Source organism: Capra hircus, chromosome 24 (assembly GCF_001704415.2).
Source record: "Capra hircus breed San Clemente chromosome 24, ASM170441v1, whole genome shotgun sequence".
In the NCBI taxonomy this organism is placed as follows: domain Eukaryota; kingdom Metazoa; phylum Chordata; class Mammalia; order Artiodactyla; family Bovidae; genus Capra; species Capra hircus.
This window is the reverse complement of record NC_030831.1, coordinates 35,852,202-35,879,623: the sequence shown is the minus strand read 5'-3', so window position 1 is coordinate 35,879,623 and position 27,422 is coordinate 35,852,202. Positions and strand designations below refer to the sequence as shown.

The following is a 27,422-nucleotide window of genomic DNA, read 5'->3' as shown; positions in this document are numbered from 1 at the left end:
TTTTTTTGTTTTGATCATTACATTTATAGAGTTTTGTACTCATTTTTCACTTTATTTTTTTCAACCAAATGTCCCAACAGGAGCCAGTTTAATGTGGCAATTATGATTCAGAGAAAATTAAGTTAAAATTTGCCTCTACCCCCTACTGACTTGAGTAATTAATCTGGTTGCTCATCTACTTGCAATGCAGGAGACCTGGGTTCCATCCCTGGGTTGGGAAGATTTCCTGGAGAAGGAAATAGCAACCTGCTCCAGTGTTCTTGTCTGAAGAATCCCATGGACAGAGGAGCCTGGTGGGCTACAGTCCAAGGGGTCTCAAAGAGTCACACATGACTGAGCAACTAACACTTGGACCCTGAGTCTCAAGTTTCTTTTCTGGAAGATGGTAATAATAATATTTGCCTTATAGATAGGCTTAGAATAAACTCTTGCTCCAGCAGATGTCATATCATGATTTAAATTTTATAAATATTTTTAATGGTTTTATAAGATATTTGGAGCATATTTAGCCACAACTTTTAACCACTTTCTGGTTTTTAGACATTAAGATGATATTCAGTTTTTAATATTTTACTATTTTAAATAATTTTGAAAATATTGATCTTGGGGTGGGAACTTCAAATCAATTTTAGATTTACTCCTTTGGATTGATTCCAGAAGTGGAATTATATCAAAAAGAAATTTGATGACTCTTGATATGTATAATTGAATAACTTTTCAAAAAGGCAAAACCAGTTTATGTTTCTTGCAATCACATATGAGAATTCTCATTTCATTGCATTCTATCAGGATTTTTTTTTAATTTGAAAATTCAATAGGTAAAAACTGCTAATTTGCCTTAGTTTCCATGCCTTTGATTATTAATGAGGTTGAATATGTTTTCAAGGTATTTGAAAGCTAGTTTTGTCATTTTTCCCTTTTAAGAACCATCTGTTCCTATCAGCAAACGTCCCTAATCAAACATTCTGCTTACCAAGATTTAAAATGTTCCTTAAAATGCTGTACAGCTTTGGCCAGCATGTAGCTAATAAAGTCAGAATTCTCAGCACTTTCTTCAAGAGGAATGGTGAGTGTGAAATTAGAGGAAGGCAGAATGCTTATGTCTATCATCTTTTCATCTTGTTTGGAGAAATTTCCTTCGTGATCACCTGGAACTACCTAAGAAGCAGGATCATACAATAAAAGATTACTAACTTTTAGCACACATTCAGGATTAATTTAATACCATGTTAGTCAGGATAGGCTAGGTTGTTCCTGAGCTAGCAAATTAGCCCAACATTCCAGTGGCTTCATACAACATAATTTATCTCTCGCTTATGTCCCAGCACAAGGACTCTGAACCACCAAGATGCTCAAAGACCCTGGTTAAGAGAGGAAGATCACGTCAGTGTGCGGTAACATGTGTAACAACGTATGGCTTTCTTGGTACCCTCCATAGGGAAAGAGAATGCATAACACATGCAGGCTCCTCTCTATCTCAGTCTACAAACAACTGTTCATTTTTGTTCACATCTCATTGGCCAGATCTTAACACATGGTATCACTTAACTGCAAGAAAAGCTAGACAGTCTCAGTGAGTGGATGGAATATTTGGTGAGTGTTCCTTCCCAGGAGGCGCTAGTGGTAAGGAATCTGCCTGCCAATGCAAGAGATGCAAAAGACTTGGGTCTGATCCCTGGGTCAGGAAGATCCCTTGGAGGAGGGCATGGCAACCTACTCCAATATTCTTACCTGGAGAATCCCATGGACAGAGGAGGCTGGTGGGCTACAGCACATAGGATCACAAAGAGTTGGACAAAACAGAAGTGACTTAGCACACATACACTGTATGTGCCACAAATGGTAATGTGATACACCAAGTCTTGTACTGAGTTTCTGTAGCAAATTTACACTTCATGGTTTTATGTGTAACTTTTGTAAGAACCAGTCATCCGAAATGCATGTCGTTTACTCTCTTAATGAGTTCTCAAGTGTATATACTTTGACTTAATTAAATGAAACTGTAATGACATGCAACTTGTAATCTAAAGAGAATTATATTGAAAATATTTTCAAATATACCTCCTTATAAAAAAGATAAAGCAAAATATTAAGAAGTCAAATAAAAATTGGCGATTTCTTGACTCTAGTTTACAAAGCTACCATAGCTTTCCTTTTTTTTTACTTTTGGTAATTAAATAAAACACATTGAACTAGACATAAAGCATCTGTGTCTATCTCAAATAATTATAATGCTAACACCCATGTAACTGCAACCTAAAGCACATAGCTTTTTTCACCTGCTGGAATTTGTGTATTTTTTTTACAGAAGATTCCTCTTCAGTATGTGCTGTTTTATAGATTTGTACTTTCTATTACATGATGAACTAAGAGTTGTCTTAAGAAAAATAACTTTTACAGGCAGTTCAGCCCAAGGATCCTGAAGAAAAACTGTTTGGCCTTGAACCCCAGTTCTATCATTTACTAGCTGTGTGATCTCAGACAAGTTGTGTAGCTTCTCTGTACCTTATCTGAAAATTTTGTAAAACAGTTATACTCACCTTATAGGAACACTGAGGGTATTCAATTATATAATACATGGGGAAAGTTCTTAGAACATTGCCTGACAAATAGTAAATGTTTTTTACTGGTGATTATTATTAGAAAAATGTGTCACCGAAAATGATGTGATTTTACTTTATATGGAGTTTTTTGTAAGGAAATGCATTTGTTATGAATATCAACAAAATTCTGTAAAGCAATTATCCTTCAATTAAAAAATAAATACATTTAAAAATATCAAAAATTTTAGTTAAATCAGTTAACATTACTCAGAGACACTAGAATGGAAGCCAATTGAAGCCTAGAATGGAAATCTTGATGATGATAAAAAGAATTAAATATTGCCTCTACTCTTCTAAAGATTGGATACACTACTAAAATTTTTCTTAAAATTTTATTTTTCTTCATTCCTTACAAGAATTTTTATCCTTAAACTAAAAGTTTATATTTGTGAGAATGAACACATATGTAAAAATATGTCAAACTATTTTATGATCCTAAGGAATGATCTAGCTAATGAAGTAACAGGATTAGAGAGTCAGCAGGAATTGATAGTGGCTTTCAAAACCTTTTGACTATGGTCTGTGGTTACAAACGAGTTTGTTACCACGACTCAAAAACACATGTCTTAGAAAACAAACTTATGATAACCAAAGGGGAAAAGGGGAAGGGATAAATTAGGAATTTGGAATTAACAGATGCAAACTACTATATATAAAATAGATACTATAGAGCACAGGGAACTACATTCAATACCTTGTAATAACCTATAATGAAAAACAATCTGAAAAGAATATATTTATAAAACAATAACTTTGCTGTACATCTGAAACTAATGCAACATTGTAAATCAACTACACTTCAATAAAAAGAAAAAAGAAAAATGTCTTATGTATAATGTGTGTGTACGTGTGTGTGTGTTGTTGCTTCAGTCCTATCCGACTCTTTGTAACCCCATGGACTGTAGTCCGCCAGGCTCCTCTGTCCTTGGGATTCTCCAGGCAAGAATACTGAAGTGGGTTGCCATGCCCTCTTTCAGGAGATCTTCCTGACCCAGCGATTGAACCCATGTCTCATGTCTCCTGCATTGGCAGGCAGGTTCTTTACCTCTAGCGCCACGTGGGAAGCCCCGTATGATATATCCACACATATAAACAGAGATATGGAAATGAAAGTTTCATGGCATACACGTCTGACTTATTAAATACAATGCACGCTAATGTTTTTTTCTTCTGCTGCTGCTGCTGCTAAGTCGCTTCAGTCGTGTCCAACTCTGTGCGACCCCATAGACGGCAGCCCACCAGGTTCCCCCGTCCCTGGGATTCTCCAGGCAAGAACACTGGAGTGGGTTGCCACTTCCTTCTCCAATGCTTGAAAGTAAAAAGTGAAAGTGAAGTCGTTCAGTCGTGTCCGACTCTTAGCGACCCCATGGACTGCAGCCTTCCAGACTCCTCCGTTTTTTCTTCTAGTCTGTCCTATTCCGTTTTCTGTTTGTTTTGTTTTAATGTGCTGGTTGTGACTCTAAACTTATTTCTCAACCATTGACCTCATAGTTTGAAAGACAGTGATTCACTAGGATACAAGATGTCTTAGGTCAGGTTGCCAAGAAGCAGAGCCTCAGCATCTGACACAGTGATTTATGAAGAGTGCTTTCAGGTAGAGCTTTTAAGGGGATGAGGCAAGCAAGGCAGAGAAGAGGGAGAAGCTAATCCAGGAAGCGGCTTCAGGTGAGCTCCAGCCTCAGCCTGATCCTGAGGGATAAGTGGCTCCAAGGACAACCCTTTGGAGAAAGTTGCAGGGGTGAGCAGTTAGCATAGGTCTGGGTAGGGCACTAACATTACATGCTGCCCAAAATACTGCACCTCCAATAGCTCTGCCCAGTGATTCCTGTAGCCAGGCCTTTTTAGGAGCCCTCCAACACCAGCCTCATCAGGAACCACTAGCCTGGTGCACTGTGTATTAATGTCATATGTGTGTGTGTGGAGTGGGGCAGAGTTAGGAAAGAAATTCAATCACTTTTTTATGTTATGCAACAGGAGTTATTGATGAGAAGTGGGAGATATCTTAAGTGCACCTTAAGATGGCAATCTGATTATTTGTGAATATTAATATAAAAGTGTGTTTAATTTTCAAAGCAAGTCAGCAGCTTATTGTGTCAAAAGCTAGTGAGAGCTATAACTTACAGAGCTCTTGTTTCGGATAAGGAATCTATACTCATCAGTTTACAGGCACCCATTTTTAAGTAGTTATTTTTGTTCCCATTTTCCACGTGGGATTTCCCCAAACTCACTCAGCTGGTAAGTTCCAGAGCCAGCTTTTGAACTCAAGTTTCTTTCCCTGAAAATCTTCTCTCTTAGAAACAATATTGGCCAGGTTTCTTCAAGGTTACCTGTTTCAGTTATCACACGATAGCTCTCGTTAGAATTAGCCATCACTGGGGGCTTCCCTGGTGGCTCCGTGGTAAAGAATCAGCCTGCCAATGCAGGAGACACAGTTTCGATCCCTGATTTGGGAAGATCCCACGTGCCACAGGGCAACTCAGCGCGTGCGCCAGGACGACTGAGGCCACGTGCCCTAGAGCCTGTGCTCCTGAAGAACAGGAGCCACCGCCATGAAAAGCCTGTACACTGCAACCAGAGAAAAGGCCACACAGCAAAAGCCCCAGCATAGCCCCAAACAAGTAAGTAATACAGTAAAAAAATAATAAACTGCAGTATGATTAAAACAAAGAATTAGCCATTTCTGGATTAGAAAGTATTTTGTGTTTTAAGTTGGTTTTCTCTATAGAGTGTCTGGCTTTCTAAAGGCCATGCACAAGTCAGACTGAGTACAATCACAATGTTTGAATATCCTCCTGAAGTTTGTTTTCAAATTCAGATGGAATTAATAAGAAACAGAAAAATCAATGTATGCAAATGTAATCTCCATATCTGTTCTCGGCTCTTCATTACCTTTATGAAACTGAAGATGTTCTCGCTTCCTGGGGTCTGGCTGGCCAGCTCTGTTACCCAACCAAACTGCTCTCTCATTTTTTCCATCAGATACGTGGTGTCCTCCAAGTGATGCTGGGTCATCTGGAGTACCTGGGCATACTGCTGATTGGATATGTTGACCAACTCAAGGGCCTCATCCGCCTTTGTGTGTAGTTCGGGAACAGCAGGACAGTCTAGCAAAGAAGGAAGTAACAGGATAAAGGAAAAGGTCCATGGGCTTTGGAGTTGGGTAGTGTAAATTTAGGGGCTTCCTGGGAGTTGGTGATGGACAGGAAGACCTGGCATACTGCGATTCATGGGGTCGCAAAGAGTTGGACACAACTGAGCTACTGAACTGAACTAAACTGGTGGCTCAGTGGTAAAGAACCCGCCTGCAATGCAGGAGACACAGGGTTGATCCCTGTCTTGGGAAGATCCCCTGGAGGAGGGCATGGTAACCCACTCCAGTATTCTTGCCTGGAAAGTCCCATGGACAGAGGAGCCTAGTGGGCTACAGTCCATGGGATCCCAAAGAGACCTACACGACTGACCTACATGCATGCCTGCTGAGCAGCAAAAAGGAAAAAAAAGATTGTGGCTTTAAGAACCAGCCCTTAAGCTTTCTGTTTTCAGCCTTTTTGACCATGAGTGAGTTTTCACTCGTTTCGTACCTGGTGAGTTTTCAACCAGGTTCAAAGGGCATGAATGAAATAACACGGCAAAGTGCCTGATCACAGGGTCAACACACACTGAAGATTTAGCAAATGTGCCTTTTCCTTGTCTTCCTTTCCTTAGTGTCTCTGAAGGTCATTAGGGCTGCTCCCTGACACTCAGGTCAGGACACACGGGAGTGACTGCACTTCCCTGCCACCTGGACGTTGAGCGTGCCACCTTCAAAGTAATGTGTCTCACTGTTCGAGAAAGCCTTTAAGAACGGTTTAGGGTTCATCATGCTCTCTCCCCTGACAGTGGAACTAGTTTTGCTCCGTATGGTGGAGGCTCCATCCTGACCCAGAGCTCTCACACAAGCTGTAGATGCAATCATAAATGGTATCACCAATTCAATAGGCATGAATTTGAATCTGAGCAAACCCCAGGAGATAGTGGAGGATAAGAAGCCTGGCATGCTGCAGGCCATGGGGTCGCAAAGTATCAGACTCGACTGAAACAACTTAGCACGCACGCATACACATACATTTGAAAAGTAATTCAAGAAAATATTTTGAAAACAAAGGGAGTCAACGTTAACAGGATATAGTATACATTTGAAAGGAGATCCAGATATTCTTTTAAAATGTCTTCTTTTGCAAGTTTAGAGTTCTTAACTTTTAAAATAGTGATGTAAATTTTCTTTAAATTATGCAGGAAGAAGGTGGTGACTTCCCTCATGATTTTAGGCAAGGAGAATTCTATAAGGGATTCTCATTTACTCTTTCAGAGTGGGAAAAGTTTTCCCTAAAATAAAGGTGTAACTTGGTGTAAAACACAATCATGTGAGAAAGAAAAAAGTAGAACTATCTCTATTCACAGATGACATAGTCTTGTCTACAGAAAAATCTTAAGGAATGCATTTTGTTGTTGTTCAGTTGCTAAGTCGTGCAACTTAGTGACTTTGTGACTCCAAGAACTGCAGCACACCAGGCTTCCCTGTCTACTATCTCCTGGAGTTTGCTCTAATTCCTATTCATTAAGTCAGTGATGCTATCTAAACATCTCATCCTCTACTGCCCTCTTCTCCTTTTGCCCTCAATCTTTCCCAGCATCAGGGTCTTTTCCAATGAGTCAGCTCTTCACATCAGGTTGCCAAAGTATTGGAGCTTCAGCGTCAGCCCTTCCAATGAATATTCAGGAACTATTAAAAGTAATAAATCAGGAAGGTTGTACTTACACATCCTGTCAACTGATGACTGCTGTAGGTTTAGTTAAAATCCATCATCTCATATGTTAATAATAAAAAGAAAATAAAACTCTCCTGTGATGCGAATTCTTAGGATTTACTCCTTTAATTTTTCTGTATATTACACAGCAGCGTTAGCTACAGTCATCATGTTGCACATTACATCCCAGTACTTACTTATCTTGTAATTGGAACTTTGTACCTTTTAACCACCTTGCTCTAATCATCTCCCCAACATCCCCCCCAACACACATCTTCTCTATTATCTTGTGACAATCAGGGAGAGATTATTCTTCAAGTGTTTCACTGGATATAAGGAAGTTAGTGATACATCGGTTGGATGTTTGAACTGGACTATTCTTATAAGAGGTCAGTAGAAAGGAATGGCACCCTACTCCAGCATTCCTGCCTGAAGAATCCCATGGACAGAGGAGCCTGGTGGGCTACAGTCCCTGGGGTTGGAAAGAATCGGACACGACTGACCAACTAACATTTTCACATTAGTGTATACTTTTCCGTTATAAAAATTCCTGTGTCTGTATGCAACCTTGTAACTCTGACTTGAAGCACAAACACTTGAATAATGAGAATCATGAATACTTGAGACATCTTACTTAATTCTTGAAACACCTGTGTGTAGTAGCTATATTAATTTCATTTTCCCAGTGATGAAACAGAGGTGTGGAGAGTCACGCAGTAAGCAACTCTGAAGAAATAAGACCCCCATCTGCTCTAATAAAAAGCTCGAGTTATATTTGATCTCTTGCTCTAATTCTTAGCCACACTTTTTAGAATTTCCTTCCCTTAAGGGCTTTGCTGAGGTAAAGAAGCAGAAGTAGAGGAATCAAAAGTTCCTCTTGGCTTTAGTAAGAGAATTTGTATTGAGGCCCTAGTAGATGGGAAGTGACTTCAGCTGGGGAGGGGACTTGAGGGTCAGAGGAAAGTGAGAAGGGCCAGTGGAGATAATTGTTCTCCTGGGGAAAGAATGAAAGGTGGCTGTTGGTCAGATCTAGAATGTGACAGGCTGCTTGGGGCTTGTGAGAAGCCACTCAGTTCAGTTCAGTCACTCAGTTGTGTTGGACTCTGCGGTGACCCCATGGACTGCAGCATATCAGGCTTCCCTGTCCATCACCAACTCCCGGAGCTTGCTCAAATTCATGACCATTGAGTCAGTGATGCCATCCAACCATCTCATCCTCTGTCATCCCCTTCTCCCACCTTCAATCTTTCCCAGCATCAGGATCTTTTCTAATGAATCAGTTCTTTGCATCAGGGGGCCAAAGTATTGGAGCTTCAGCTTCAGCATCAGTCCTTCCAATGAATACTCGGGACTGATTTCCTTTAGGATTGATCTCTTTGCAGTCCAAGGGACTCTCAAGAGTCTTTTCCAACACCACAGTTCAAAGGCATCAATTCTTTTGTGCTCAGCTTTCTTTATGGTCCAACTCTCACATCCATACATGACTATTAGAAAAACCATAGCTTTGACTAGATGGACCTTTGTTGGCAAAGTAATGTTTCTGCTTTTTAATATGCTGTCTAGGTTTGCCTTAGCTTTTCTTCTGAGTAACAAGCATCTTTTAATTTCATGGCTGCAGTCACCATCTGCAGTGGTTTTGCAGCCCAAGAAAATAAAGTCTGTCACTGTTTCCATTGTTTTCACATCTATTTGCCTTGAAGCGATGGAACCAGATGCCATGATCTTAGCTCTTTGGATGTTGAGTTTTAAGCCAGCTACCTATATTTAAAAATTAAGTTGGTCAAAAATTTAGTTTGGGTCTTTCCATAAGATGTTACTTATATATGAAAATTTTGGCCAATCCAATACTAAATCACTAAATACAGTTAGTAATTAACCCACCAAGTGGAAGAAGGTAATGCCACTTAAATAAACAAAAACTCACTTGGCCAAAAATTTGCTTACACAATGTGAAGACTTCTTCCTGGGTGTTTTTTTTTTTTTTTTTTTTCCCTCTTTGCATTAAAAAGGAAATAATTGCCTTAATTTACCTAGAGATCTCTTTTGCTCAATTGAGTGTTTGGTCCTTAACCATACATGTTTTTCACAGGAACAACAAGGGAGTTTCAAAAGAGAAAAAGTGAGTTGACCTAGTTTTGAATAATAAGAGTCTATAAACCTGCCCTGAGCACCCCCAGATGTCACTGAGCTTGCGAAAAAGTGCTCGAAGGGAAGTAAATGAATCCATGACGCTTGTAAAAGTGAGATTTTGACCTCTGATCAGAAGGCAATCAAAATCTTGAGAAAATAATAATCACTTACCTGCCCATAGGTAATCCTGACATTTCTGGCATCTTGCATGAAATTGGAAACATTCCGATGAGTTCTGGCCAGGTTCTCCACACAGCCCTCTGCCCCGCACAGGCCACGTCGTGGAACTCGGTCTACCGTGGGCAGAATCTGCAAGGAACACAGCAGTTTCACATCAGTGTCGTTAGAGCCTGAACATTAAAGGCGTGGGTGCAATGGCATTTCTCTGTCTAACCAGCACTTTCAAAATCTTTGTTCTGTATTCAATTGCAGGAAGGCATACTGGTGCAACCAGTTGCTAAGACAATTTGACATCTATTAAAAGTGCACATATCCTTTAATCCAGTAATCTCATTACTATTAAAATATAATGTTAATATTATTACTCATCATTACTATTATTACTACTTGCCCCAATTCCAACCTCCCACACAGATGTTCATACAAATCATTTTATTTTCAGGAAGGAATCTTGAGGAATTATTAATAGTCACTATCTTTTGGAAGAGAGACTTAAAGGGGTGGGAGAAGGGAGCTTTCATTTATTTTGTTCCTTTGAATATTTGAATTCTTTTACATTCAGTGTGTCTTAGTTTTATTGTTATTATTTCTGATGTCACTGGTGTTAACTAATTAGGGAATTATAAGCCACTTTTCTTTTGGGGCTTCTGTTAAAATTTTTTCTAGTGATTATCCTTGGCAGAGGATAAGATGGTTGTATGGCATCACCGACTCAATGGATATGAACTTGAGCAAACTCTGGAAGATAGTGGAGGACAGGGAAGCCTGTTGTGCTGCAGTCCATGGGGTGCAGAGTCAGACATGACTTAGCAACTGAACAACAACAAGTTTTAATTTTTTCGAGCCATAATTCAAATGTGTATTGGAGTTCCAGAGATATTAGAAATATGTTTCTTAAACTAGACGTAGGTATTTACTTTGTGACTGTTCTTTTTTTGCATTTCACATATATAATGTTATGAACAGTAGTTCAAAGATTTAGGAAAATATCTAAAGCAGAACTAAACATCTAAAGAGAACATTTTTTGTTCTAGAAGAATTAATCATCGATATAAAAATGATGATAAAAAAGGAGTGCATGTAACAGAAAATTGATAGTTCCCAACTGTTTCACACTAGGAGAAATTTATTATTAATTGGTAACCTGATGATATTCTGTTACACTAAATCCTTGATGTTAAACAATGAAACATTCCATTTTGAGATAAGTTGTGAAGTTTGAAAACCTACCAGGCATTTGCTAGATCTTCTGGTGGGTAAAGCAGCACTCCCTTTGAAGAATACTAATCATTTTTCCCCACTCCCTGTAGATTTAGTGGCATCTCCTCTGGCCCCACAGAACCCCCACGAGTTCTGTGGAAGAACATCTCTGCACGATGTGCTTGTTCATTTTCGTCTTCTCTGTTAGTCTCTGAGTCCCTCGAGAGGAGGGATTCGATCTTATCATCCTAATCTTGTCATTCTTCTATACCTTCTTCTGTCATTTCAGTTACAACAAGGTTGTGTAATTGTCCACTAATCTGTTTTCCTTTCTCTGATGCTTAGCGCTCAGTCGTGTCCAGTTCTTTTGTGACCCCATAGACTGTAAGCCCACTAGGCTCCTGTGTACATGGGGATTCTCCAGGTAAGAATACTGGAGTGGGTTGCCAGGTCCTCCTCCAGGGGATCTTCACAACCCAGGGATTGAACCCAGGTCTCCCGCATTGTAGGTGGAGTCTACCATCTGAGTCACCAGGGAAGCCCTCCTTTCTCTAAACTGAACGCCTAAAAGTTGGGAGCTGTGTCATCTGCTTCATAAGCTACCCTTGTCTTTTTTGCAGCATCTAGATTAATACCTGCTATATTCAGGGGTGGCGAATTCTAGGTCTGTATGACAGCCATTCCCCATTCTATCCCCATGGCAGTGACCCATCACCTCCCTTCAGCCATGCCAACACAGAGCCTCAGGACCCCTTCTAGGCAACCCCTTCATCATATTTATATGGGCGATTAATTCTTCTAGAACAGAAAAAGGTTCTCTTTAGATATTTAGATCTGCTTTAGATGTTTTCCTAAATCTAAAACAGTAGTTGAACTACTGTTAATAACATTATAGTTCATCAGTGATGAACATTATAGTTCAACAGAACCACTGTTCATAACATTATATATGTGAAATGCAGAAAAAGAACAGTCATAACGTAAATACCTACATCTAGTTTAAGAAACAGCCATTTCTAATATCTCTGGAACTCTCTGGCTGTGTGGAGAACCTGGCCAGAACTCGTCGGAATGTTTCCAATTTCATGCAAAATGCCAAAAATGTCAGGATTACCTATGGGCTGGTAAGTGATTATTATTTTCTCAGGATTTCGATTGCCTTCTGATCAGGGTCAAAATCTCACTTTTACAAGCATCGTGGATTCATTTACTTCCCTTCGAACACTTCTAGTAAATCATCCGTTCTCCCAGCTTGCCTGTTTCCTCCAGGGGAAAATTAAAGACAGCAACATTCTCCAGGGCAGGATTATAACCCAGATTACCTGGCACCCAGCACTGTGTGAACCTACTATACTATACAATTTTATCGAATCTTGTTGCGTAGTCTCTTAGTCGTGTCTGACTCTTCTGTGACCCCATGAACTGTAGCCTGCAAGGCTCCTCTGTCCATGGGATTCTCCAGGCAAGGATACTGGAGTGGGTTGCTATTTCCTCCTCCAGGGGATCTTCTGGACTCAGGGATCAAACCCTCATCTCCTGCTTGTCCAGCAGATTCTTTACCACTGAGCCACTAAGGAAGCTCACTCAGAGAGTGTATTATTGATGAGAGACATGTAATAGTTTGCTATTGCTGTTGTAACCAATTCCACACATTTAGTGGCTTGAAACAACATAGATTATTTTACAGTTCTGTAGGTCAGAAGTCTGAAATGGGACTCAGTGGGCTAAATGAGAGTGTTGGCAGGGCTGATTTTTCCGGAGGCTCTGGGGGAGAATCCGTCTCCATGTCTGTCTAGTTTCTGGAAGTAACCACCTTCCTTGGCTCCTAGTTCCCTTCCTCCAGTTTCATATCCAGCAAAGAGTACTGGAGTACTGGAGTGGGGTGCCATTGCCTTCTCCTGGACAACCCCAAATACTCTCTCTGTTTTTTTGTTTTTTTATTTTTTTAAGTTTAATTTTTTAAAATTTATTTAGCTTCACCGGGTCTTAGCTGCGGTACACAGGATCTTTGTTGCTGAGTGCAGGATCTTCGTGCTGGCATGAAGGATCCAGTTCCCTGATCAAGGACCAAACTCAGGCCCTCTACACTGGGAGTGAGGAGTTTTAGCCACTGGAGCACCAGGGAAGTTGCACTCTCCCTATTTTAAGGTCGGCTGATTGGCAGGCACAATTCCATCAGCAGCCTTACTTTCCCTCGGCCATGTAACTTAATATTTTCACAGGTTCTGGGGATTAGCAGGGAAGGCAATGGCAACCCACTCCAGTACTCTTGCCTGGAAAATCCCATGGACAGAGGAGCCTGGTAGGCTGCAGTCCATGGGGTCTCAAAGAGTTGGACACGACTGAGCGACTTCACTTTCACTTTTCACTTTCATGCATTGGAGAAGGAAATGGCAACCCACTCCAGTGTTCTTGCCTGGAGAATCCCAGGCACGGGGGAGCCTGGTGGGCTGCTGTCTATGGGGCTGCACAGTTCGGACAAAACTGAAGCAACTTAGCAGCAGGAGCAGCTGGGGATTAAGATGTGAGTATCTTTGGAAAGGGACTTCCTTGGTGGCTCAGATGGTAAAGAACCTGTCTGCAATGCAGGAGACCGAAGTTCCATCCCTGGGTTGGAAAGATCCCCTGGAGAAGGAAATGGCAACCCATTCCAGTATTCTTACCTGGGAAATCCTATGGACAAACAGCAGGATTTCTGGAAGGAGCTTGTTTTATTTTTCATCAAAGAATATACCTGTCCTTGGCCTAATGGTCCACAGAGATAAGTTCAAGGAAACACAGATTCTACTTGCGGCCCACACGACATCTCTCATTTCTGAGATGCTGTGTCCCACCTACTCCACAGAAACCCAGAGAAGGAAACTCCTTCTGTTACAATATAAAGCAAGGACTTCCTTGGTGGTCCAGAGGCGAAGACTCTGCACTCCTAATGCAGGGGGCCTGGGTTCAATCCCTGGTCAAATTTAGATCCCACATGCTGCAACTAAGACCCAGTGCTGCCAAATTAAAAAACATAAAGCAGGATTGTTTCTCCAACATAGAGTATCAGGGGGCATGAGTGGTACTGGTAGAAGGTGATTCTTATAAGTTACAGAAGTTTCTGTTTCTGTAGTTTGGGGTTTGTCTGTGAGCACTGAATCTGGTTTTGTGCACAAATGTTGTGATTTAAGGAACTGGAGTAGCAATGCAGAGGAGGCCGTGGAGGGCCCTAACTGTGATCTGGTTTTACATGGCACTAAAGCGTCTTCCTTAACTGGGAGCTGAGGAGCCTGGACTGATTTTAAAGAAACCTCATGATGTTCAAGCAGAATACAGCTGAGTGCCTGCCCAAGTTTTACCAGCATTTTCTTTGTCAGCTTTGAACATTTGCTTTAGAAAGAGAATACAGCCCTACAAAGCTCTTGACAAAGATGGGAGAGGGCTGGTGTTTGGGAGACCTCAGAGTCTCTTCTAAGAGGCTATGAGACTTTGATTATCCATTAACCACCACTCTTGGAAACATTGTATGACGACTTAGAAACAGTTACCATTTCCAAAGCCAAATAAAACTTAACTTTAGTGTAGATATCTAAGTAAAAATAATCTTTTAATACTTGCCTTTGTCTTGTTTGGGTAAGTCCTCAATGGCCTTCAGCATCTCTGTAACTGTTGCGCTGACACTTTGATAAACAGAGAGGCTGAAATTACAAAACAGCTGGAAGAAGCTGGGAATGTCCCAACTCTGCATAGGATGTGCTTTTTTTGCTGGCTCTTTGGAAAAAGCTGGAAAAAAGTAAGGCTCCACGGAGTCTGTGTCTGACATAAAGTATGACTGAAAAGCCAGGTCAAATTCTTGTTGCATCTGTTTGAAGACGTGAAAGCTCATATTATAGAGAAATCCCACATCCACGGTCAGCTGGCTGAACACATTCTCTATCTGCATCAGCTGTACATCTTCCTCAGTGAACTTCTCACCAACAGGGAGCTCTTTTTCTTCATCTTCATGGAAAGGAAACAGAAACTGATATATCTTCCGGAAAACCCGTTCAATCTATGGGGTGAGGTAGGGGACAGAAATGAAATAAATGTATTTTCTTCCAGGACTATTTTTTATCGTAAACTTTTAAGTCAACTTACAGAAGTCATTCCAAATCAAGAACAATCCTGGGCAAACTAGGAAGAGGTGATCCACTTTAAGATCACTGCTCGTGTACCTGGCTTTGGGGCTGCCCCAGTGGCTCAGTGGTAAAGAATCCGTCTCAATCCAGGAGCCGCAGGAGATGCGGGTTTGATCCCTGGGTCAGGAAGATCTCCTGGAGGAGGGCATGACAACCCACTCCAGTACTCTTGCCTGAAGAATCCCGTGGACAGGGGAGCCTGCGGGGCTACAGTCCATGGGGGCACAAAATTAGTATGCATGCATGCACCTGGCTTTGACTTTGATTATGGAAATAGGGTCTGAAATTCCTCCTGGTTTCTCTTTGCCTACCGAAAGACCTAAGAAGGCCAAGTTTTCAATACTGTTGGCAAGCCACAGCCCTTATATACTGGTGGTGGTTGGCATGCATGGTTTTAGACCATGATGATTGCCCTGAAAACTGTGAAGACTCCCATCTTTCATTTCTGCCTTATGTCTTAGGTTTCTTCCCCACTTAAGTGGGATGTTATTAGTGTCCTCCTACTCTCCTTGGGCTCATGTTTTTAAATTAGTCCATGGAAAAGAGAAGATCAATACATTTGCACTGAACTATGGATGCTTTTTGTTGTGGTGGTTGTTCAGTTGCTAAGCTGTGTCTGACTCTTTGCGATAGACGCTTCATACATCTAAATAGGTTACTTAGGGATGTTACATATTGCCAGTGATCAAAGCCCTCCTTGGCTGCAGTCAAAGGAATGAAGCTCTAATTACAGAATTTCTAACTCAGAGGGAGATCTTCCAGGAATCACACCATGTTCTCCTTCAACTTTGTGACACGTGAGTCCATGCCAGAGTTGCCCTTGTATGAAAGTGATGAGACCATGTTGTGTGTTTTGGAACATAACAACCATCGACCATCACTGCTGGAACACCACTATCCACCCCCCTACCCTAGTTCTGTTCAAAGTGTTCTCCAGGAATCCTTAGAGGACTCATGCCTTTCTCAGAAAGTAAACTGGGTGGATCATCTGCCTCTCTCTTTGTCAGCTTCTGTTTACCTGAATCCAGACACAGAAACAAAAATTTAAAGGTCCAAGTAATTGTCCTAAGGTTACACAACTATCACAGATAGGAATGGTCCTCAAAGCTCCTGACTTCCACCCAGTGCTCATCCAACATACTCTGCTGTATCTGAGACTGGCTATAAAAATAGAGCAGATGTGATTAACAGTGGAGGCAAATGAACTTGGCATATGAATTATCCTAGGGGTTTCTCCCTCTGTAACTGGGGATGGCACTGCCAAGCCAAGAACAGACTCTAATTAGTGCATGCTCTGACAGGGAGGAGAATTTCACTGTGTTTCATACTCAGCCCACTTCTTCAAGGGGGAGGGCCAAAAGCAGAGGAGTCTTTTATGGGTCAGAGCTCATCCTATTCAGGTCACCACCCTCTGTGATTCTCTCTGCCCAGGAGAGGGCCCAAGGGAACAAAAAAAAAAGAAAACATACCAGTCCTACAGGACACAGATTGAGATAAAGGGGCCATGAAGGTGGGCATGTGTGTGTGTGTATGTACACACATGTGTGTGCTGCCACAAGAAGGCAAGCCCACTGAAGAAAAGATTCAGGAGGCAAAGAATGCCCTCAAAGGTTTGGCCTCCAGAGAAAAAAAAATCAAAGCAGGTTGAAATCAGAAACTATAATACTATTACTCAGAATGTAATTCAGCAACCATTTATTGAACACCTACAATGCTTAAATGAAGGCAGATAAGATACAGTTTCTTTCCTCATAGAGCTTACAATCTAGCATAAATATGTTCACAAATAACAAATAAATGGCAGAAAGAGGGTATTTCTAAGAGATACAGTGTCATGAGAAGGGGGGGACAGACCCTGGGTGGCTGTTCTAACTCATAAATTATATACCCACCGGTGATTCATGTAGAAATATGAATGCTAGATTCCAGGTTGCAAAAGGTCAATATCAGATCAGCCATCTCTATTCTAAATATTAACATAAATTACTTTTAAAAAGTAAGCTGAAGCAGGTACCTTAAGAACTTAGCAATCTTTGAGTTCTGCTTTTCCCTTACCGTGCTTTTCATAGAGGACCAACTGCTTTGGCAGGTTGTATAAAACCTCATGCAGTCACTTTCCAGGCAAGATTTGCATTCGTCCCAGGAATCCATCAAAGACACCTGGCATAGCCTTTCTTCCTCTTCTAGATGTTCTTGAACTTCATTCATAAGCTTCAGGGCCTCCTAATTAAAAAGTAGAAACACACACCCTATTTCCATTTCATGACTTTGCGTGCTATACCTTAATTGATTTCTCACTTTACAAAATGTGTGTATTCTGAACTAAACCTCATTTCTGCTACAAATGAGCAGCTCATAGATTTACCCGGAATCTTTCAGTTCAGTAAAGAGAAGGGCACCTCTTGATCCCTACTGAAAACTGGACACTTCTTATCCACCTGTTTATTTATACATTCAACAGCTGTTTATTGAGAGCTTGCTATGGGATGGGCATTCGCTGCTCATGAGTGAACCAGCCACAAAGACAGCCTTTGCTCTGCAGAATGCCCAATTGATCTGCTTACTTGTCTGTCTTCACTTCTAGTCCCTGGAGGATGTGAAGATGGGATTTTAAGGCTGACAAAGTTAACACATTTATCTCCTTCATTTATGCTGCCTTTAATTTTCATATGCTCTTAAACACTGCTAGAAAGCACAACTCTGGTATATCACATCAAGTCTTTGCAGTGAGCTGCATTCTAATGGCAGAGATGCTGTGTTCTTAGCAGCTTTGTTTTTCTTGACCATATTCCGAGCACGCCTCCTGGCAGTGCCTGCTGTCCTCAACCAGGTCCCACCCAGCAGAGGTGACACCAGTCTGGAGAATATCAACCCCGCCCCCAGAGCTCCCTGCCAGACCAGCATCCTGTAGATCCCCCAGGCCTGCCTGCCAGAGGGGACTTCTGTAAACCGGCTCCCTCCAGGCCTGAGAAGTAGCTCAGGGGAGTTAGGGAAGCTAATAGACACATCCATCAGAGGAGAGCCTTAGAGCTGATGGCAACTCCCTTAAGTGGAAAAACACGAGTGAGCACAGTTTCTAACACCAATTTAGTGCATAATTTTACCTACTGGAAAAGAAAAACATAAGCACCCTTTCCTGGCATATTAAGCCCCAAGAGACAACTGGGCACTGCTCATCTCCCACATCTCTGCTAAGCTCGGAATTTTCATCTCTCTTAGTGGCAGAATCCTGGGGTTGAGCCAGCTGTCCTTTGCTGCGTGCCATATAGGAAACCTGGCTGGCCCCCAGCCTACCAAACAAACCTCATGATCTAGACAGGCTTAACCTATCTTTTGGGGCTTTGCAGAACAGTTATGGAATCCTGCAACTTCTTAAGAAAGCTTGCTCCACCAGGGGAGGAAACAATACCACCCAAATTTTCTCAGTCTTTTTTAAATATTATGCTTATTGTTACTCTAAACCAAAATCCCAGTATTTCCAATTACAAACTACCCTCACAGTGGACCCTTGAGCAAATTATTTAATCATCTCTGAGCCCATTTCCTTTGTAGCAAACAGGAATACTCGTAGGATCTACTTCTTAAGTTTTCATATTGAGATAAGCAAGAAAGGCACCTAGCCTATAATCATCTGATTTGCTTTCGCTTACCTCCAAGAGCATAATGAAAACCAATGGCCAATGAAAATCACATGGCCCAAGATTTGGTAGTGAACAGTTGCCCCAGAGGAAGTAGGTCTCTGGTTTAGGAATGTCCTGTCCGAGCTCTCTGCTTCATCCAAATGTCCCACCCAGCGATAGATTTCGTATTTAGAGCTGTCTTCCTGCAGTCAGTTCATCAAAGTCCCACCCAAACCTGGACGGGGTGCATGGTGTGGAATCACTTGAAGGGCTGCTTTAGGGTTTCCCACTTTAGTAAGAGGAAGCTTTAGATGCTCCCACTAATATAAAATGGGCTTCCCAGGTGGCGCTAGTGATAAAGAACCTGCCTGCCAATGCAAGAGGCATGGGTTCAATCTCTGGATCTGGAAGATCCCCTGAAGAAAGAAATGGCAGCCCACTCCAGTATTTTTGCCTGGAGAATCCCATGGACAGAAAAGTCTGGTGGGCTACAGTCTGTAGGGTCACACAGAATCAGACACAACTGAAGTACTCACGTACTAAGCACAAACAGGGAGAAGCTGAAGAGGGGGACTGCGATCATGCCAGGTCACCCGAGGATGGATGGAGTTTTTTTTTTTTCTGGGAGACTGGGGTTGTCCACCCCATATTTGCAAATTCATAATTTATGTAAAGTATCCTTTACTTTAGGTTTAAAATCATTTTAGAAACGGAGACTTCGGGTTAAACAGATTTTTCCTTTTTAAAATGAATTTTTGGGACTTCCCTGGCAGTTCAGTGGTTAACACTCCATGCATCCAATGCAGGGGGTGTGGGTTCTGTCCCTGATGGGGGAACTAAGATCCCACATGCCGTATGGCATGGCCAAATAATGAGATAAATTTGAAAAAAAAATAAAATGAATTTTTATGAGTGCCCATACCTTAGGAGTATACTTCAATATTTTTTAAAAAATAGAATATGTCTTGAGAAATAATAAAAATTCCACTAGCTTCTGAGATTCTACAGCATCAGAAATGGAACTAACACTTGCTGACCTCACACTGAGCTTCCTTTCCATAGTATGTGCTGCCTCCTTGGCTCAGCAGGAGGCCAGGGAAAAGGAGAAAAACAGAAAGTCCTATGTCCCGCAGACACAGCGCCAGCTCACTTTCTCCTGGGTCAGTCATGACAGGGTTGGGTTAACACATTAATTAACATCTCAAAACTCAGTTTCCTTAGCTGTAAAATGAAAATGATAGTTTACCCAGATGCTGGAAGGATGTGATGATGTGTTTTATAAGGGCCTGTATATGATATCTAGTGTGGTTATTCTTGGTGGTCAGACTCACGAGCCCACCAGGGAAGAACCTGGCTCAAAGGAGCTTCCCCATTTCTTTATAAGGAGCAGGTTTTGATTTCTTCAAGGTCTTTTGCTGGCTGCTGAAAGAAAGGAGGGCTTGCAGCTGCTGCTCAAGCCGTCTCCTCACCAGGGACCCTGTGTGGCTGCAAAATCAACCAGCTGGTGACGGGCTGACTCTAGCTCTGAGGTCACAGCCTGTGACATAGCCCTGCTCCAATGGCTCAGAGGACACCCAGTGGCCACTGAGTGCCAGGAACTCCCTGGAGCTGGTGTGAAAGTGTTAGTCGCTCAGTCATGTCCACCTCTTTGTGACTCCATGGACTATAGCCCACCAGGCTCCTCTGTCCATGGAATTCTCTCCGGGCAAAAAATACTGGAGTGGGTTAGCCATTCCCTTCTCCAGGGGATCTTCACAATCTAGGGACTGAACCCAGGTCTCCTGCATTGAGGGCCGATTCTTTACTATCTGAGCCACCAGGGAAGTCCTGGAGCTTGGTGATTCACACCTTTATAGATATAGGTCTAGAGAGGAGATATTAGAACTTCTATTTATTTTTTAATTTAAAAATAAACTATGGGGAATTGTTTAATGGATACAGAGTTTTGGTTTTGCAGGAGACACGGGTTCAATCCCTGCGTTTGGAATATGCCCTGGAGAAGGAAACAGCAACCTACTCCAGTATTCTGGCTTGGGAAATCCCATGGACAGAGGAGCCTGGCAGACTAGAGTCCAGGGGGTCTCAAAGAGTCGACATAACTTCATGACTAACAAAACAAGAGTTTCAGTTTTGCAAAACGGGAAGAATTCTGGAGCTTGGTTGCCCAACAATGTAAATGTATTTAATACTATTGAGCTGTATTCATAAAAGTGGTTAAGATGGCAAATTTTATGATATATATTTTACCACGATTAAACAATTTTTCATGAAAATAAAGTTTAAAAATGTGGAAGATTTGGGTTCAATACCCGGGTTGGGAGGGATCCCTCCTGGAGGGAGGGCATGGCAACCAATTCCAGTATTCTTGCCTGGAGAATCCCCATGGACAGAGGAGCCTGGCAGGCTGCAGTCCATGGGGTCGCAAAGAGTCAGACAGGACTGAGCATCTAAGCACAGTACACACTCCCAATTTTAAAATTTAAAATATTTTGCAAATTACTTTTTGCAGTTTTGACATCCTCTTTAATTTAAGGGTATGTTGAAAATAAATTTTTAAAAAATTTAATTATTCTGAGTGTGATGTTAATGTTTATTGCCATTAAACTATGATCCATGCCCAATGTCTATAATTTAGAAATGTATTGAGCTTTATACTGTAACATATGAACAGTTTTTAATATGGCCATGGATGTCTGAATATAATGTATATTCTCCATTGATAAGGTATATAGTTTAGACAGAAACTATTAAGTAAAGATACGTGAATTAAATTGACGAGGCTGATATACTACTTCACAGGCACTGGTGCTCGTGTCAGGCATTGCATGTGGCCAGCTGTGCGTGAGGACCCTGGGGAAGAGGGACTCTGTACATTCCAGAAGCATCGGCACTGGTTGCCTCTGTTCACTTGCAGCCAGTTGCAGTGAATTGCCATTTAAGAGGACTCAGGTAAATGAGGGCTTCCCGGGTGGCACTAAAGGTAAAGAATCTGCCTGCCAGTACAAGAGATGCTACAAGAGATGTGGGTTCGATCCCTGGGTCTGGAAGATCCCCCGGAGTAGAAAATGGCAACCCATTCCAGTATTCTTGCCTGGAAAATTCCATGGACAGAAGAGCCTGGCAATGTGACCCAATGATTGAGCACGGGTAAATGATGGTTTTTAACTACTTTAAATAGCCCTCACTAAAAGGGCAGAAGACTTTAAGAGATAAAAAAAATAGCCAGCAGATTAAAAAATATGATTAACTCCTGCTCAGGTAGATAAGAAATAATAGCAGGGCTAACACTTTTTCATTATGAGCTCTTTGTTGGCCTTGTGTCAGTAAAAATGATGATCTAAACAGATTTGGCAATAAGCTAAAATCTTTTCAAAATATGTAAAAGATTATTTGAAATATGGACTTGGTAGCAACTCATGTATCTAATTTATAAATAGATGAAAATGCATATATTCAGGAGTGGATGGTAACAATAATTACAGTAATAAGGATGGGAAAGAAAAAAATTTTTGTAGGCCACTGATCTGGCCAAAAACTTCCAAACATTTTTGACTTGACATTCCAACTCAAAAGGCACCATTAAGTAGTTTTTAAAAAGTAGCATTTCCCAAATAGCATTGAATCCTCCAAACACCTGAGTTAGGAGTCTTTCAAAGGCTTAATCTACAAGAAATATGTTCTTTGAAGAAATTTGAAATTTCCTTCAAAGTCTTCCTCCAATAGGGTGGATTTCCAGAAAAACTATGATTAGGGTAAATAAATAATATTTCCAGAAAAACTATGATTAGGGTAAATAAATAATTTCTCCACTGCATTCAGATGTGCACTATTTATGGTCCAGACATATTTCTGAACAGTTATACAGTTTTTGGTGTTTTTTTTAGGCTGCACTGTTCAGCATGCGGTATCTTAGTTTCCTGCCCAGGGATCAAACCCGTGGCCCCAGCATTGGAAGTGAGGCATCTTTACCATCGGATGTCCCAGGACAGGTATGATTTTCAATGACTGTACCTGCTTTTCTTCTCTGCATTTCTTCAGGGTTCTCATTAGTTTGCTATGTTCCTCCTCTCTTCTTTCCATCAGGATTTTCATCTGCTTCATGCCAATCAAAGCCTTCTTCACCTCTTCATCTACTTCTATCTCCCCAGCCTTGGAAAAACCTAAAAGATTATTATGTTGTAGTTTTTTCCTTTAAGATCTGATCAGATTATAGTAGATCAGAATGCAATGAGTTCCAGCCATTAAAAAGAATGAAACGCCATTTGCAGCTATATGGATGGACCTAGAGAGTGTCATACTGAGTGAAGTAAGTCAGATAGAGGAAAAATATCACGTGGACATCCCTTACATGTGGAGTCCAAAGAGAAATGATACAAGTGAACTTATAAAACAGAAAGAGACTCACAGACTTAGAAAACGAACTCATGGTTGCCAGCAGAAGGGACAGTTAGGGAGTTTGGGAAGGTCAGGTACACACTGCTATATTTAAAGTGGATAACCAACAAAGACCTACTGTACAGCACATGGAACTCTGCTCAATGTTAGGTGACAGCCTGGATGGGTGGGTGGTTTGGGGGAGAATAGATGCATGTATATACATGGCTGAGTCCATTTGCTGTTCATCTGAAAATTCCACAGCATTGTTAGTCAGTTATACCCCAATACAAAATAAAAAGTTTAAAGTTTTATAATAATAATAATAGAAAGAATACAACGAGTTTACCAGTTTTTCGTGTCCCCCCAGTAGAGGCTTAATTGTTTTTTTAATTGCATCAGACTCCAAAAGCAGATCACCATGCTTGGGCTATCAGCTACCACATGGAGGGGGCTACCCGCCCCCGCCCCCCCCCCCCCAGGGAAATACCTTCTGTTCTTCACTTCTGAGCTTCCAGCCAAGTCAGAGTTCATTTAACCCCATCTTATCATTCTCCTCAGAGCCTGTTTTCATCTATCCAGTTTTTTTCCTTCCTTTTTTTTTTCCTTTATATTAGAAGAAAACATTGAATTTTCTTCACAGACAATTTATATTAAATACCCAACTGGGAACCTCAAACAGAGAGAACAATTTCCCTTTCTTTCAGTTTCAATTACCTTCCCAGAAGGCATCAAACCTAGAAAGTATCTGGTATAATGCAAGATTCTTTAATAACCTCCGGGATGTCTCTAACACCCCTTTAGTAAGCCTTTAGTGAGTATGAAATTCATCGTTTGTCATACTCTTCACAATAGCCAATGTGGCCGCCAAAGGAGCTTAACCTGGCCTCCAAATTTATTTACAGATCCACAAAAGGAACATTTAAACTAATTTATATTTCTAAGATAGGCACCCAAAGCGTATCTCATCAAACAAAGGCTCCAAGTATGAGCACAAACCAACCAGATTCGATGTCACTCTAACCCATCCTTTCACAGTCCCACGAATAATTGCATGGATGACTTTAATTGTTTAAATGTTTCAAATGCTAGCAAAGAATTTCACTGTTCGTTAAAACCATGCTCAGAGGACACCAAACATCTGGATGAACCCAAGCCGTGCAGCCTAAGACGCTGGCAAGTTTTATCTCTGCAATGGTGAACATCTGGAACTGTGAAGCATTCTCAGAGACACAATTGGAATTTTCTATTTTTAATCCAGATGTTTGGCATCTTGTCTACTTGGCTTAAGAGCCTGGAGAACGTCTCCCTGTGAGACTAGAGGGCGTTCTGAATGCGGTTATCTCTCAACTGTAAATCACAGTAAGTGCCAGGAGGACATGGAAACAGGCAGATGGGACACCGTGCAGAGAAAGAGACCAGACATTACCCTTCGGGTCTTCATGGGTAGAAATTCGGTCCTTCCCAGTAGGCGCACAGAGACAGTCTTTCAGCCGCAGCAGATACAGGATAAGCAGCAAGAGTGGCAGCTTCATCTTTCCGCCGTGACTGTGAAGGAAGGATAAACCTGTGTCAGATGCCTTCGGTGTAGTTTCTGTTGGCATCAGTTGAAAACACTTGGTGAGCCAAAGCATTTTTCTGTCGATTTTTCTTTATGACTTTAGACAATGTATGTTGATATGGTTGGGACATAGGAAGCTTGAAATCTAAATAAATTCTTTGAAAAGACAACCCAAATCCCTCTTTTGTTTGCATTCTTCATGGCAGTTAAATAAGGTCTTCATCTGAAGCATTTGAAATTTACGGCAACCAAAAGTATGGATCCCAGCCCCATAGAATCCAAACTTCATTTTATTTCCTTGTCAACAGTAAACAACCCCAAACACAGAATTAGCTATGTCAGAGGGGATTGTTTTTTCTCCAGAATTCTGAGGCCATAAGTAATTTTTAAACTAGATGTTTAACTTCTTATTTTTTTAATGAAAGCAAGATTTTTCTCATATATCTTATAAAAGCCATCAGATAAATGAATCACACACAAGTTTTTTTCTTCTCAGATAATAAATTTCCTTTTATATAATTAGTTGTAAACATTCCCAATAAAAAACATATGCTTTCACAGTTATATCTCTAGATTATCTTAACTCCCCCCAAAAAGGATATTTATATTTTTTATATATATTTGTTATTTTGGAATAAAAAACCAACCCTATATTATTTAATCTACATTTGGAATGTCTTTTTAAAATACTAGTAGTTACAAAGCTATCATATTTTACATCTAGAATTATCATTTCAGCTAATTCTTCTCTTTTTGTTAAGACCCTTTCAGTTTAGTGTTGGTCGCTCATTTGTGTACAACGCTTTGTGACCCCGTGGACTGTAGCCCACCAGGTTCCTCTGCCCAAAGGATTCTCCAGGCAGGAATACTGGAGTCAGGAGCCATTCCCTTCTCCCAGGGATCAAGACCCTATTTACCAAATAAAATTTTAACATATTTACCACTAATTTTGCAGGCTCTCCCCAGTGAGGTTGCCACCAGCTTCTGCAAGGACCTTCACTTTCCTCTGATTTAATGTTTGTCTGTGTCAGGGATTTAACCTTGTTCTATTAATTTGATGACACAGCTCTTAATCCTATTAACCTAACATTGTGAGATTAAGAGTATGGTTTAGAATGTGGTAGGGTTTTGAAAGAAACACTAGAGGGCGGGCTGTCTACATGATCAGAAACAGTGATCTTGAGCTACTTTATTTTACACAATTTTTTTTTAATACGGAATTCTTCATACATTTGGGTGTCATCCTTGTACAGGGGCCAGGCCTCTGTATTGTCCCAGTGTTTGTATCTGTGTTGCCAAAACAAGCATACACAGATATATTTGATAAGACTCATTAAAGCCTTAGAAATATTTTTTTAATTTGAAATTTTTTCTATATATCTTCTTACACAGGCTTCCCAGGTGGTTCAGTGGTAAAGAATCCGCCTGCCAATGCAGGAGACGCTGGTTCCATTCTTGGGTTGAGAAAGTCCCCTGGAGGAGGAAATGGCTACCCACTCCAGTATCCTTGCCTGGAAAATTCCATGGACAGTGGAGCCTGGCAGGCTACAGTCCTTGACATTTCAAAGAGTCAGACATGACTGAGCACGCATGTATGTACACGCGCACACACACACACACACACACACACACACACACACACACCTCTTTGTATACAGGTCAAACAAATTTCTTTGCTGGAAATATAAGGAACAATATGAAAAAGAGTAAGAAAATGCTTAGATAAAACATTTTGAGATAACTAATAAGGACCTACTGTATTGCGCAGGGAACTCTACTCCATACTCTGTGATGACCTATATGGGAACAGAATCTAAAAAAGAGTGGGTATATGTATACATGCAAGTGATTCTCTTTGCTGTACCTCAGAAACTAACACGGCATTGTAAAACAACTATACTCCAATAAAATTAATTTAAAAAACATTCTGAAGATTATTTACATAGTTGTTTGGCATTTTAAAAAAAACATATGCAAACATTTTAACTAGATGAAATGATAACATCTAGCATACAAAGAGTGTAATAGGTGAGCATTTCACTACAATATACTAATTGATTAGCTGAGCTAAAAATACAGCAAATGATTCTTCTAAAAACAATTAGAGAGTCACCATAGCAGCTACTGTAGTCTGGGTCTCTGGCTACTGAAATCTCAAGATTGTCTTGGGGTCCCTTTTCCAAGTTTGGAGGGATTCAATTTATTGATGCTTATTGATTGGACTTATTGATCACTACTTATTGATGCTCAGTACTTTCCAGCACGTCACACTGACTGTTCTAAACTGACTCGCCTGCCTTTTTGGGGCCCTTAGAAGTTGATCGTTGTGTCTGAGCAACCTGCAGTCTGGAGCAGAGATGATCCCCTGGGACACGGGGATGGGGAATTATAGGACACACCCGAAGTCTTGTCCACATCTCATTTAGCTGTCTTGTGTGTGTGCTAGGTCGGTTCAGTCATGTCCGACTCTTTGTGACCCCACGGACTGTAGCCTGCCAGGCTCCTCTGTCCATGGGGATTCTCTAGGCAAGAATACTGGAGTGGGCTGCCATTTCCTACACCAGGGACCTTCCTGACCAAGCGATTGAACCCAAGTCTCCTGCACTGACAGGCAGGTTCTTTACCCCTGGGAAGCCCTTAGCTGTCTTGACTATCTGGCAATTCTCTGTGTTAGTTGAAAACCTCTTAACTCTGCTAGAAAACAGATCAGCTCAAAGCAAACTCTGAACTATTATTATGTTAAGAAGCCTCATGTCACTTTTGAGCAAATCTAAACCACCTCTACAAACAGATGTGTCTCATTCTGAGAA

At 41.1% G+C, this 27,422-nt stretch overlaps 1 protein-coding gene across 1 annotated transcript; it reads right to left on the bottom strand.

The window, feature by feature from the left end:
* Nucleotides 8-25,621, bottom strand: CLUL1 (clusterin like 1). The gene is made up of 8 exons (XM_005697062.2): nucleotides 25,554-25,621; nucleotides 24,481-24,599; nucleotides 22,689-22,837; nucleotides 17,113-17,280; nucleotides 14,498-14,930; nucleotides 9,692-9,829; nucleotides 5,493-5,707; nucleotides 8-1,158 (listed from the first exon to the last, which is right to left on the bottom strand). Exons 2-8 carry the CDS (start codon nucleotides 24,584-24,586, stop codon nucleotides 970-972), a joined length of 1,398 nt encoding a protein of 465 aa, XP_005697119.2. The 5' UTR covers nucleotides 24,587-24,599; nucleotides 25,554-25,621; the 3' UTR covers nucleotides 8-969.

Bases quoted from the DNA above. Each gene is read 5' to 3' on its own strand.
- CLUL1 (XM_005697062.2), bottom strand. From the start codon at position 24,586: ATGAAGCTGCCACTCTTGCTGCTTATCCTGTATCTGCTGCGGCTGAAA. The intron at 17,281-22,688 runs GTACAGTCATTG...CTTTTTAATTAG, and splicing joins AATGCAGAGAAGAAAAGCAG to GAGGCCCTGAAGCTTATGAA. The intron at 14,931-17,112 runs GTAAGGGAAAAG...CTCACCCCATAG, and splicing joins GGTCCTCTATGAAAAGCACG to ATTGAACGGGTTTTCCGGAA.